Source organism: Staurois parvus, unplaced genomic scaffold, assembly GCF_062004578.1.
Source record: "Staurois parvus isolate SC_StPar_1 unplaced genomic scaffold, SC_StPar_1.0 ptg000602l, whole genome shotgun sequence".
Taxonomy (NCBI): domain Eukaryota; kingdom Metazoa; phylum Chordata; class Amphibia; order Anura; family Ranidae; genus Staurois; species Staurois parvus.
In genome coordinates, this window is record NW_028318398.1 from 352,730 (window position 1) to 367,321 (window position 14,592).

Consider the following 14,592-nt stretch of genomic DNA (forward strand, 5'->3'; position numbering starts at 1 on the left):
TAATTTTGCTTCATCTTCTGGAGAATGCAGGACGCATGTTTGGCCCTGGTGTGTAATGGTTATTTTGGTAGGAAATCCCCACTGATAGGAAATGTTGCGTTCCTGCAGGTGACCAGTTAAGGAAGTGAATTTTTTACGTTGCTGCATAGTTGCGGCAGACAGGTCAGCAAAGACCTGAAATTTCAAAAAGGAGTCTGGGAGTTTCCCATTTCCTGGCAGCTATAAAGGCCCTTTCTTTAGTATGGAAGAAATGAATTCTGGCAATTACGTCTCTAGGAATCAAGTCAGGTAACACAGCAGGTTTAGCCAATCTATGGTCTCTGTCAATAGCAAAATCTTTAAGATTTTCACAGCAAAGGCTTTTAGCAACTGCTGCAGACATGGAATGAGTTTTGAAGATGTGACAGATTCCTCAGAATTTCAAATTATTTAGTTTTTTAGCCATTGGATATCCATGATGTAATCACGAAAGTCATCTACTAAGCTGTTGTGTGTATCTGCAAATCCCCCTAATTTCCTTTCAACAATATCAACTCTTTCTTCCACTTGATCAGTTTGTGAATTTGTGGAGATCCGTCTGGAGGTTACTTTTTAAGGAGGGCAGCATTTCTTTAATTGTGGATTATGAAGCGGTTTGGTCTGTGGCAGGAAACTCTGCCAAAGGTTGTTGTGCTGTGTGATGTGTGTCTGTAATTGTGTCATCAGCTGAGGTCATCTGTTCTTTACTCACTGGCCCTCTGGAGTCGGGAGAAGCAGCAAGAGAGGCAGCGGGTGCTTTTATCTTCTGTCTACAGAATTTGCAGAGGTATCGATGCTCTGGGTGCTAGGAGTGCACTATGTCAACCTCCTCTCCTCCATCTTGAGCCGCCATCATGTCTTTCCCCTGAAAGAAGTCAGGGAGCCGCTTCAGGTGTTCTGGTCCCTCTGGCTGGTGGGTCAATGTGCCTGTAGACATCCTGCTGCTCGGGAGTGATGTGTGGGCTGAATCTGGAGCTATTAACAGTGTTGCAGATCCCCACTGAAGCTTCTAGATCATGAAACCATGAAGTCCCATGGTCATGCTCCACCCCCCTCCTACCATCTTGACAGGAAATACTGTAAATTAGAAAATACCAAACATGCCTGAAATTATTTTCCTCAAAGTATATATAAACCCTTTCTATCAATGTCTATTGTTGGACACATAGATTATTGAAAGTATTTTGCGTTCAATAAGTGTTTTTATATATATATAGTGTGTATGTGTGTGTATGTATACACAGTAGTGTATATATATATATGATCTGTGGTCTAGGGGGCTTAGCTGGATCAAACACTTCTTGTCAGGGAGATCACTAAAGGTCATTGCAGGGATACACTCATCTCTGTCACCATTATTGTTTGCCATATATGTGATCTCACTGGGAAATACCATTCAATACCATAGTCTTAGCTACCATTGCTTAATATATGGCACACAAATAAAACTAGACTGGGGGACCCTGTGATCATGTCATCGTAGAGGTCAGGCCCATGATCAGGTGAAATAGATTAGTGGGGTGTGGCTTGGGAGGAGGCAAAACTGAAGGCTAGTTGGTATACTTGGAACCAGGAGGCTTTCTGGTGAGTGCTTCTATTTCATTTATAGATAGTAAGACTGCTAAGCCACCAACCCCATCATTGTCACATCACTTCACTTTTTCACTCTCTAAATCTTGTAAGTCAAAATCTATTTTGAAGTGGTTATTCATCCCATACTGAACATAAAAAATAATCTGAATTTAAATCCAGTTATACTTAAAAGTGTTAGACAACATTTAGTGAACATGTGTGTAGTGGCCTACAATTTCTCCTCCCCACCAGCACCTTTGACAAGCCAGACACTTAAGCTGGGTATACACAAGTAGAATTTTGTTTGAAAATTTTTATTGTAATCCTTTTTTTTATTTTTAATCATTAATGGAGTCAAATCGATGTTTGTTTTTAACCACAATGATGCCTATGTGGTTTTCTTTGGTAAAGTCTATTTGTTCCAAAATAGAATGCTAAAAGCAAAGGAAATTTTGAACTACTTTCGAACAACATTCACCAAGTCAATGAATGTGCTGAGAATTTTTGAACACATTTTTGTTTTCAAACATTGCTTGAAAATCTACTAGCGTATAGCTTAATGTGTCTCTGTGCCACCAAGACGAGTGTTTGTTTTGTCAGAGATGTAGGAGAGGCCATCAGAGGCCGGTTGGTGTACGTCCATTGTAAAATGTATGCTTATTCAATACAAATATGTTTTTCTTTACAGATTTGATAGTGATACAATTATAAATGTTTTTGCTTTTCTTTCTGCTATACGCGATGTTAATGAGAATCCAACAATTTTGCCCAATATTACACTTGGATTTCGTGTGCTAGATTCATTTTTGCATCCTATTTTTGCTGTAAGGAATGTTCTAAGGATTTTATCTGGACCACGGAAGACAGTCCCTAATTATTCATGTTCTAAAGAAGCTGAACTGGTGGGTTTCATTGGAGATCTTTGTTCAGTGACAACAATTCCAATGGCAGAGATACTGGGAATCTATGGATATACACAGGTAGATGCTAAGCCTTTTATCTTTTCATCATCTGCAAAATTCTAATCAAATAAAGCCAATGAGAAAATGCATTTTATTCAATGCAACTGAAATGATTGTGAAAATAACTGCTTCGTACATGGAACTCCTCCTGATATTAAATTTTAAAGAACAATTATATTTAATATCTTGTCGTTAATTAAACCCCCATCCCCCTGATTGCATCCTGCTTGATACAATGCTCCTCCTTGTTCACAGGTTTCACTGTGAGGCCCTGCCCAGAATAGCAAAGTCTTTGCAAGTGTAGCACCTTCCTAGTTAGTACAGGATGTTAGGAAAATGTAGTACAGCTCTTTTGTAATCAGTGGAGCCGGGGGTCATTATTCTGGCTTGCTCAGTGTTTCACAAATTGCTGCTATGGATACTTTCCTCTGTATTCTAGAGGATTCTCTAATTATAGTGGGAGGAAGGATAAGAGAGCAGTCTGAATATTTATGGTGATCCTGCTAATCCCTGGGGAGGTGTGTCCAGTAGGTGGCTGGAAAACCCATAAATAGTCTAAGGCATGGGGCAGGAGTAAGGAGTTCCTGGGCCCAGTCCTGCTGGAGGAGACCTTTGTGCAGAGTCTCTGCCCCTGGGGAAGGATTGCTTGAGGTGCTATTTATAAGACATTGGGGTCCAAGGTGGAGGTTAAGCTGGGGGTCTATTTGCTAAGTCTAGACTTGGAGTTGTTTTGGCTTTCACTGGAGAGTACCAGGAGGAAGTTGAAAGAAAGAGTGTCCAGGTGTCCAGTGATATTGTGAGTCAGTGTTTCCCTCACTGAAAAGTGCCTAGTGGATAACGGAAGGAGGCAACCAACGATCCTGTGAGTAAACGACTTGAGTGCAGGGCCTTAGTCACTCTGTGTAGCTCTTGTTTTCATTTTTGGAAAGAAGACCTAGTCACCTGTTACAAGTACAGAGTTATGTGGGACTTTTTGTGCAGCTTAAAGAGAGAGAAAGAGGGAGAGAGAAGAGTTCTCAAAGAGGTAAGTTCTGCAATTTGGGGTATCCCATGCTCCCTTCACCTCATTCAAGGTTAGATCTTCAATAAAGTAACAAAAGGACACCCCTAGACTGTTCTATTCTATGAAAGTGCAGAACATGCTGTGTTCACTAATCTGGGGAAAAGCATTTGTTTCACCAGTGGCTCCTAGGGGTGTGCTATACAAGTAAAACATCCTGGCCAAAGTTTTTCTACTGTGCACATGCAGCACAACCCCCTGAGCCATAGCCTGCTGTACAGACACTAAGAATACAGTTTAAAGTGGAAATGTATCCATAACAGCTTGAAAAAATAAAGTTCTTTAGCAATGAGCATACATTTAACATTAATACTTATGCTACCAAAATTAGTGTGTGCTCTAAATTGCCTCCAACATTGTTCCTGTTTCTTCTTGCTGGAGACTTACATTTTGCTGAAATCCCTGAGCAGCATTACATTTTTAGGCTGTCAGCAGATCGGCCTCTAGATCTTTGGCAGTGCCAACAAATAGAGCGCGACTAAGCATGTGTAGAGCAGGAGGATAAGAAACCACAGCGGAGTAGGGACAAATGGACGCGCACACCTTAAAAAATCAGTTCACTTTAGTAAAAAGGCAAATACAACAGTCATATTCCAATTCACTGTTGTGATACTAAAACCAAGAACAGTCCCATAAAAGCATCCACTAGTGCAGGCTAATCCTTGGAGCAAGAAGCAAACTAATGATGAAAATAAAAGGAACAGGAGAAGTGCCTCTAAGTGCAGACTTAAGGACACATTTATTATTTAAATCACAAAAATGGCCACTCACATTTTGAAAAAGACAAGAAGGCTCATCACTAAATGCACTTGGACACAATCATTCATCTCTCAAAGGAGAAACGCCACAGGATCTGGTATATCCAGCCACGTGGATGAGGAAGTCAACCACGAATCATGGATGGCCAGCTAATGTTCTGTAACTCTGGGGAGAAAAGGTTAGTCAATTGGGAAGTGGTGGCCAGGATTCAGACAGTGGCTGGGGAATGAGCAGTGTTGGGTGCTCAGTGCTGGTCAGGGGGAGGGGTTGATGGGACAGATGGTCTGTGATTCCCCTCCTCTCCTGGTCCCCCTACCGCCCCAGCTTCCAGCTCAATATCCTCACAAATAATTGATGGACGATGTCTATTGTATTGGAGACCATGACCCTTCATCTCTGCTCAGCTCAGGTGTGTCACTGCCTGCCCCCACCCCATCACAGTGGGCTCTTCCACCCAGAGCGGAGACTGTGGGGGGAGAAGTAGAATGGGGATCGGTGGTTATGACAGGGGAGCAATGTTAGAGGGAGGGTAATGATGATGGACTGGCTTCTTGTTGCAGTGTGGTGAGTGTAGGACAGCCATCGATGGATGCACATGCCAGGGTCCTGTCTGTGTGATGAGTGACATGTGAGGTCAGACCTCGGCTCTAGCAGTGTGTGTGATCCTCCAGTCCTTTGCAATGACCATTCCTTGTCTGTGAGATCACATGACAGTGTATGTGCGCATCAAAGTGAATGTAAAAATCTCACAACTGGTCCAGTGTGAACAGTCTGTGGTGGAGGCTGGATGTCCCACCAGAGGCTCTATGGCCCCTCCTCCAGTACCACTGAATGCAGACTGAAGGGGGAATAGTTCAGTTGGTTCTCTTCTTCCTCCATTAGCTGCTTCCTTTTGGGAATCCCCCAAATTCCTCCTACTAGGGGAGCACTAGGAAGGATGATACAGATTTCCTGGCAGAGGACATTTGATCTGATCCAGTAGTGATCACACTTAGGGGGTGGAATGGCTGTGACCTGTATACTGTGAATAGATCCCATAGACTGGAGGAGCCCAGGGTGACCACTCTATATGCTCTTATGTCCAGCATTCTATGTACTGGGAGGTAAGGCAGACTTCATACACCCCCAGTGCCATCTAGCTGGACGAGATCTGATCACACACTACTATTTCATTCACTGCTCATCCATAGAATACCTAGACTTCCACCTGTCCAGGATTCACCCTGACAGTCTGAGTTTTGAATCATGTGTCCAGATTTCAGTCTGCCTGAACCACGGACACATTAGTCAGATCAGACTGTGGCTCCCCAAGTAACCAAAATATTCACACACAAATGTGTTGCTATTCCAGGAGCTATGGGTGGCTGTGGGCAGTTTTGGCATCACTGGAGGAACGGGGCGATGATGTCAACAAGAGCAATTTGGCCACACTTACTGTTCACCATGGCACGCTATGTACCCTGCATTACGACTTTCCTTGGGACACCCAAAGGTATCCCAGGTCTTTGTGCAGGGAAAAAAAAATTGCTCTGCACCGCTACAGTGTTCAGGTTTGGCTTAAAGAAACGGTGCAACCCTAGGCCAGGGGGCCATGGTTGCAGAGGTCTGTGGTGGCAGAAGGTGATGGTGCTGGGAGGGAGGGGGGTTGGTTCTGTGTTGGCTAGGGCAGCACAAGAACTAAATACACCGCTGAACACATCATGGACCGCAGCGTAGCACAACTTCATAACTCCAGCGCTGCAGTCCTTGGTGCGTTCCAGCTCTCGCTCCAGATGTTTGATTGGTGACCAATTATATAGGGCTACACCGATAGGGCCAGACTGAAAAGTAGGTAAAGTAATAAGATTTATTAGGAATGCACACTTTTTTTTTAAATACAAACACCAACAAAACACAAAACCCCCTATCTAACCTGACAATTAAAGTGACATTAAAGTTTATTTTTTTTAAATAAACAACAAACATATCATACTTACATGCTCTGTGTAATGGTTTTGCACAGAGAAACCCTAATCCTCCCATTCTCAGGTCCCCTTCCAGCGTTCCCAGCTCCTCCCTCCTCCTTATTGCCCACCATAGGAAGCCGCTTCCTATGGTGGTCACATGTGCATGCTTGCTTCAAAGCTGAGCTTCATGTGTCTATACAGACATACAGCCTGGCTTGGCCTGGCCCCCACTCTCTACTCACTGGTTTTGAGCCAATGGCTCCCGATGCTGTGGGAGCTGGGAGAGGGAAGAAGAGCTGCTGGAGACGTGCACAGTGCTGGACCAAGATCGAGCTCAGCTGACTATATAGGGGGGCTGTGGGGAGAGTTGCTTCTTTAAAGATTTTTTACAGAGAATGCATTAAGGTCAAATACATTTTACCTTTTCTACCACTTTAATTAAATATGCTATAAACCAATGCAAATTTCCTAAGATATGTACAAGTGTAAACTACCTAAACTAAATGCAAAGCAGCAGGAGGAGTCAGCTAAAGCAGTGTAAGTCAGGAGGTACAAGGAACAGTGGATATGATGGGTCAGGAACAGGACCGGAACAGGAATCACATACACAGGAATCACATACACAGGAATCACATACACAGGAATCACATACACAGGAAGCAGGTACAGACAGTAGGAACAGGAGGATGGGGATAAAGGTTCATAGGAAGCAGGATCAGGATAACTGGCAAGGAGAAGCAAGTAAGACAGGTAAGGAACTGGACCAGGACAAGGTTCAGGATCACAGAAAGCAGCAACAGGATGAAAGATAGCAGGGATGAAGTTTGGGATTGGAGGGAGTACCAAGACAAATGTCCCATAATGCATTGCAGTGCCTGGGAAATCTGGTGAGGTACAGAGGTTGCATATCCACATTTAAACATTCTTGTTCTCATCAACATGGGGACAAGGTGCTTTGCCAGGGTTGTCCTTCAAGGCAAGGCCCATATTGAGGCCATGTGGCCTGGTATGGTTCAGGAGAGGGAAAAAGCACCGTTCCCCCATTCCTGGCCATCTAGGCCGCATGCTTGGATAAGGGCCTGGTAGGGATATTGGAGAGAATGATTTTTTTTTTCACTTCTGTGTGGGATTACACCTTAAACTCCACACAAGACTCAACTGGTCAAGTGTAAAATTGAAGAGAATCCATATTGTTCTTTCTGGCAAGTCGCCATAACAATTTTGGGGTTGTCTCCCTGTTTATTTTGGGGGTCACCTCATGCTGTTTACTATCCCCACCATTTTGTTCACATTCACCTTTCAGCTGAATTTCCAATGAAATGGGTTAGGTGGAGATTACTCACTATTAGAAATACTGTTGCACTTCCCACTCCAGCAGGAGGTTTGACTCATTCGCTGAACCTCCAAACAAGCAAAACTCAGTCAGAGCATGGGTTGACGCTGAACTAGAAGCTCATCCCTACTGATAGCCACTGGACCAGCTCTTTCCTGTTGTGTTTTGATTCACTTTCCCCCAGAGATAAACAGACTTTCACATGACTATAATCTTCTTTTGGTGGATCCTCCTAAAGCAAATATTACGGACATGCAGGAACAATTCTACAACTTCTCATGCCCAGTTTTTAGAGTACTTTTGGATTGGCAGAGAAGAAAGAGAGCACATCAGCAACACTGGCGAATAATACTGGCTTCTCTGTGCCTCGTAGGGAGAATATGAGCTTTTTGAGCCAGTCAATCATCATGTGTGCTGTGGATGGATAGGTCTGTCACTCTTCCCAAACAAATGGAGGCATGCCTCTTTTACCCCTTTACTCTGCAAGACTTACTTGTTGAGTCAATTACCCACTACTACCTACATTCCAAGCACACCTACTCCTGCCTTCAGACCAGCCTGGCAATGTTTTTTCAGGTCTATACCTTGCTTTATTTACTATGGGAATAAGGGGTACCATGAATGTGGGTAATAGTGTGAAGTGGTTCTGGTGCACATTGCTTTTGCACTTTTTTGTATTTTTTGCATTTTGTATTTGTTTGACTAACAGCATGCTGTAAACAACAGGCACCTACCACAGCAGATTGCCAGGATATTGAAGGCATGTGCTTTTTTAAAATAAAGAGAAAACAGGTGGCGCACACACCTAGTGCATTATCCAAGGTTTATTGAAAGGAGTGAAAAATAAAAACATACTCACAGACGAAGCCTGTATCTAAAACGCATTGAAAAATGACGATGGCCACAAAGGCAGGCAAGATATTCTCACTATTAGTGCGGTCAAATGGCTGACGTGTTTCAGGGACGAATCCCTTTCCTCAGAGCTAATGACCAGCCTCTGATGCAGATGTGTAATGAATGGATAACCAGCAAGGCTCCCATTATCCATTCATTACACATCTGCATCAGAGGCTGGTCATTAGCTCTGAGGAAAGGGATTCATCCCCGAAACGCGTCAGCATTTGACCGCACTGACAGTGAGAACACCTTGCCTGCCGTTGTGGCCATCATCATTTTTCAATGCTTTTTAGATACAGGCTTCGTCTGTGAGTATGTTTTTATTTTTCACTCCTTTAATAAACCTTGGATAATGCACTAGATGTGTGCGCCACCTGTTTTCTCTTTATCTAGTGGCTGAACTCCCCGTCTGAGGAGGGCTGCACCCCTGAAGCATTTCCTTTGGTTGTCGCTGTCCTTGAACCCCTGGCTTCCCTTTTGGCTGTGCATATCCTGAGGCGCTGGAGAGTACATATGATATCATGTGCTTTTTTTACCCCAAACTCAAAGTCAACACAAAAAAAATTATGATACCCCAGAAAATTAAAACACAAAAAATAGCTCACTTAAAAAAGTTGCTGCAAAAAAAATATTAAAACATTAAGAATGAGTACACAAAATGAAAGAAGGCAGCAAGAGCTAGCAATCGAACATGTTGTTATTACAGATAGTAGTCCTAACAAACAATTTTGGGTTGTGAAGAACTGTGAACATGGTGGTGCTGGAGGTGGGGGTGGGGGGGACAAGAAAATAGATCTTACCACTGCAATTTAGCAAAGTAAAGCACAGTTTTCTTACTGATCCCAACCTTTCTCTATGTAATCAATGATCTCTCCTTATCTCCTCTCTACAGCAATTCATACATACTGACACTATGGCCTCTCAGAGCATCCCTTTAGAGTGAGGGACCGGGCTATCCAGTCCCTGCCCTCACATTGATTGTTTTGAGTCTGCTGTCTAATTACACTGTTCAACAAATTTTTATTTTTTGCCAGTTTTGGAAACAAAAGGATTCATTTCTTAATGAATTTCACATTCTGAGTTCAAATATAACAATGAAATTTGTCAATTGGCTCTAGTTTTTCTGTAAACGGAAAGTTTTCTACTATAGGCGTAATGACTACATAATGCACAATAATTATATAGATAGATGTCTTTCCACAAATATAAAGCAAGTGATATTGACTACATAAAGCCTAAATGGCATAATATATTGCATAGGATTACCAAGAAAAATTATAGCCATAAGCTAAGTTGAATCATTTTAATACTTAGGATTCTCACTAGTTTTGTCTTCAGTTTGTGTCGGTTTTGCTTCTCTTGGCTTTTCTCTTGTATTCGAGGAAAGGGCTATCTCTTACAACTGCACGTGACTACAGCTTCAGGTTCTTCCTCACTTGACTCAACCACGAAGGATTCTGGTGCTTTAGGAATTGGTAGCCCCTCTCCATGAGGAACTGGACGTATTGCCGATGGAATATTTGGATAGTGCACAGATAACTTTTTCTTCTTATTTAGCCCTTTTACAATTGGAGGCACCATACAAAAGTAACAATTACTAACATGATCTGTTGGCTCTCTCCAAATCATTGGCACAGCGAAAGGCATAGATGCCTTTTTTCCATTCAACCATTGCTCCAGTGCCGTCCCACAAGAATTGCAGCATATATGTGGTGCCCAGCTCTTGTCCTGGTCTCCTATCTTGCAGCCAAAATACAAGTTGTAGGCTTTCCTAATCATTCCTGTTATCCTCCTTTTTTGTGAGATTAAAGTTATTTCACCGCAGATATAGCAGAAATTATCTGCTTTATTCACACAAGTTCGAGGCATTACTGAGTAGCCTATATAAGCATAAAACGAAATGTAAAGACGCTGCGAACTACAATCAGCTACAGATACTGCAGCTTTTATGCAGTGAAGTGATGCAATTAAAGGCTAATATTGCATCATCTCAGTATACATGCAATTTTCTATTGGTCACCAGTATCAATTGCGCAATATGCAGCTGAAGTTGCATCATAATTTTGAATGGCTTACGTCATTAATGGGTGAATATATCATGGAAACTAGAGCCAATCAACATTTTTTAGGGTCATTTTCGTTTTCAGCACCTCAAAATTATGTAAGATTAGCTAATTTTATGCCCAAAACTTTTTACCTGTTGAACAGTGTTATAAAAGGTTCATAGTAAGGACACACTGATACCGGTCTGAGTATTTTCATGAGTAATTGTACTCGTGAAAATGCTCCTGATACTGGAAACCGATACTTTGCGGTGCAATATGCGTAAATATAAATTGCACCACAAAGATTAGCATGCGATTTGCACAGGAATGTGATTCCTGTCAAAATCACATGTGGTTTCCTCACTGCTCCTGTGTGAACCCAGGATTTTTATAGCTTGAGTTCACACAGATGCGGTGTGGGAAAAATTCTTGTACTCATCCCATGCTGAGCGGAGAGTGGGCGATTGTGGATGCAGACTATGGAAGCAGATGCTCCATATTCTCAGTGGTAGGAGAGGAGAGGAAGTGATGGGGATTTGAAATCGCAGCGATGACAGTATGGGCTACACAGCATCTGACTGGTTAGCACTGTCCATGTGACAGTGCTGACCAATCAAAAGCCCTCTAGCCCAAACTGTCATCTCTGCAAGGAGAGGAGAGAAAGCAATGTGGATTTCAAATCCTCACCACTTCCTCTCCTCTCCCACCACTGAAAATATGGAGCATCTGCCACCATAGTAGATATCCCCACACGCCCACACTCTGCTGCGGGAAACCTCCCTGCACTACTTCTGTATGAACTCAGACTATGACAAGCCTGGATTCACACAGAAGCCATGGGGAAACCACATGTGATTTTGGACAGGAATCACATTCTATTCTTTGCAGTACAATTTGCTTCCATACATTTTGTATAGACGCAAATCGCACCACAAAGTATTGGTAATCGGCATAGGCAAGCACTTGACAGAAAGTATCCATACTTGTCGATAAAGAAAAGGGTATTGGTGCATCCCTAGTTCAGAACGCATTATGGGTGGAAGCCAGAATTCATCCAGTGCAAACTTTACCCAAAATGTACCAGTTTGAGGAGAATTTGAATCCTGGAAAATCATTTCAAATTCATCATCAGGCAAATCTAAATCTCATTCCTATAGTGCACTTGTTGAAGCCATGATATGTGTATGATAGAGGCATCGGCTTATGCGGCTCTTGCTCCTTACTACAGATCCAGCTTTATAAGTAGCATTGCTCTCTGTTTGATGCTCAGGGATGGGGGGGTCAGCAATCCCAGACCACCATCTACCAGTCACCTGGCTGCGATCTACTGGTAGATCACAATCTACAGGTTGCTGCCCCCGGTCTAGACTATAGTAGACTGATTTAATTCCTTTTATCTTGTGGATATATTTCATAAAATCGACTTCAGCATTGAAAATAATGTCTCTTTTTCTGTTCTATAGATCAGTTATGGAGCTACGGACTATTCTCTAACCAACAGGCTTCTCTATCCTCATGTATTCCGGACAGTTCAGAATGACCACGTTCATTATATGGCTGTTATTAAGTTGCTGAAACATTTTAGCTGGACGTGGGTTGGAATAATTGCATCACAAGATGATGCCGGAGACCAAGATAAAGAGATATTAATAAAGTACATGAAAAGTAACAGTATTTGTGTGGAATATACAATATCAATCGGGTCTTATATGTTTGCTGATGACATTGATATAGACCGTGCTATAAAACGTGATATCTCTGTTATTAAAGAGTCTAAAGCTAAAGTAATTGTAATATGTGGATCACTTATCAGTCAGAGTGTATTTTATATGTATTTACATGATGTAAGTACTAGCTTTGAAAAAACATTTATCTTTCCTCCTCTGAGGTATTTGAGCTTTTCTGGATATACTCCAATACTTGCCTTTAATGGTAGCTTGGCTGTGGATTTATACCCTTTATTCATCCCAAATAAACAACATTTTTTTGATGGAATTGACAAGACTTTTAGCTTAACTAATTCATTTGGAGACATCTATATTTTATCAATTGCAAAGTGTATGTCTGCAAACAAAGAAAATGAAAATATATATGTGTTATATGTATTTACATGATGTAAGTACTAGCTTTGAAAAAACATTTATCTTTCCTCCTCTGAGGTATTTGAGCTTTTCTGGATATACTCCAATACTTGCCTTTAATGGTAGCTTGGCTGTGGATTTATACCCTTTATTCATCCCAAATAAACAACATTTTTTTGATGGAATTGACAAGACTTTTAGCTTAACTAATTCATTTGGAGACATCTATATTTTATCAATTGCAAAGTGTATGTCTGCAAACAAAGAAAATGAAAATAGTACCATATCATGTCCACTTAACTATACTGATTGTATAATGGAAGAAATGTGTCCAAATTTATTTCCTTTTGTGCATCAAGGACTCGCTCCACGAATTTATTATGCAGTGAAAGCTATGGCTGAAGTACTGCATTATATGAACCTGATCTATAAAGGAACATTGAATACAAAACAACCTTACAGGCACAAGGTAGAGTACTCTCTTTTTTTGGAAAAGTATAAAATAAAAAAGCGATATGGTCAAATTTCAAATATTCAATCCCTCTACAAAAAAAAATGTTCCTCTAATAAAACAGTTTTGTTGGAGATGCTGACCATGGGGGCAAACATGACCAATTGGCCCATTCATGGTAGGGACACTTTCAGGGACAAATCACGCTGCAATATGAACGGGGTGAATAAATGTTTTTTGCACTAATGTTTCCTTGCTCTGTCAGGCTTCCCTCTACTAAGTCACCGGTCACACCGCTGCGATTTAAAATTGCGCAATTCGTGTGCAATTTCAGAGTGATTTCTGAAGACTTTATTACTACTTGTGAAGATTTTCAATGATATCTTGCAATTTGCAGAGCGACTTCCATGATATTCTATGTATGTGAAATCGCAACAAAACTGCAGAAAAAGTAATGCAAGAACTACTTTAGAAATTGCGCTGCAGCAAATCGCACATGTCAAGACACTGACATTCACATTCTTTAAATACGATTTCAGGTGCTATTTCAATTCGCACCAGTATGATCGAGCATTAAAATGTGTTTTCAACTATCCCCTATACATATACCCCTCTAAGTGTCTGCTATGTAGTTTGATGGACCTTTGGACGGGTGTTTTTTCTGTTGTTGTTTGGTGTGTGCTTTATTATTATTTTTATTTAATTATTTTATTTAATTATTTATTATTATTTTATTTAAGGAAGCCAGTAAAGAAATGTCATTTTCAGCAAATCAACTGGTTCTAAAGGTTGAAGTTTTTTTCTACCTTTAAGCATTTTATGGATAAAGGTAGAAAAATTTAGTGTGCAGATCCCCCCTCACCCCACCCCCCTTCCCCCAATACTTACCTGAGTCCAATCTCAATCCAGCGATGTGCATGAGAGCAGCTGCTCTGCTAGCTCTCTCCCTCCTCAGTGGCTCAGGCATAGCAGGGGGAGCCATTGGCTCCCACTGTTGTCAATCACAGCCAGCGAGGAGGGAGCTGGGGGTGGGGCCATGCTGCACTCTGTATGTCTTATGGACTTACAGGGCTGGCTCTGGAGTGAGCACGCATGAGTGCCCCAGAGCAAGTGGCTTGTCCAATGACACGCTGATTACCGGGAAATGCAATTGCCGGTTCTTGGCTGCACTTTCCTCACGCTGTCAGAGCGTGAGGAAAGTACTGCCGAGAACCGGCAGTTGTCAGAGCAGGGATCGGCACCGATCACCAGGGCACTGATGATTAGTGCCCTGATAATCGGTGCCCAGCAGTGCCACCCACCAGCTCCGCCCACCTGTGCCCAGCAGTGCCACCCACTAGCTCCGCCCACCTGTGCCAGCAGTGCACCCACCTGTGCCCAGCAGTGCCCACCAGTGCCACCCAGCAGTGCCACCTACCTGTGCCCAGAAGTGCCACCCACCTGTGCCCACCAGTGCCACCCACCTGTG

General features: G+C 42.3%; 1 protein-coding gene across 1 annotated transcript in view; it reads left to right on the top strand.

Annotated features, from left to right (window-relative positions):
* The first annotated feature begins 250 nt into the window (after positions 1-250).
* Positions 251-14,592, top strand: part of LOC149449820 (vomeronasal type-2 receptor 26-like) — a 54,310-nt gene continuing 39,968 nt past the window's right edge. The window contains exons 1-3 of the mRNA XM_089692715.1: positions 251-288; positions 2,279-2,570; positions 12,056-12,376. Of these exons, the coding sequence (XP_089548841.1) occupies positions 251-288; positions 2,279-2,570; positions 12,056-12,376 (651 nt within the window). The remainder of the gene's footprint in view (positions 289-2,278; positions 2,571-12,055; positions 12,377-14,592) is intronic.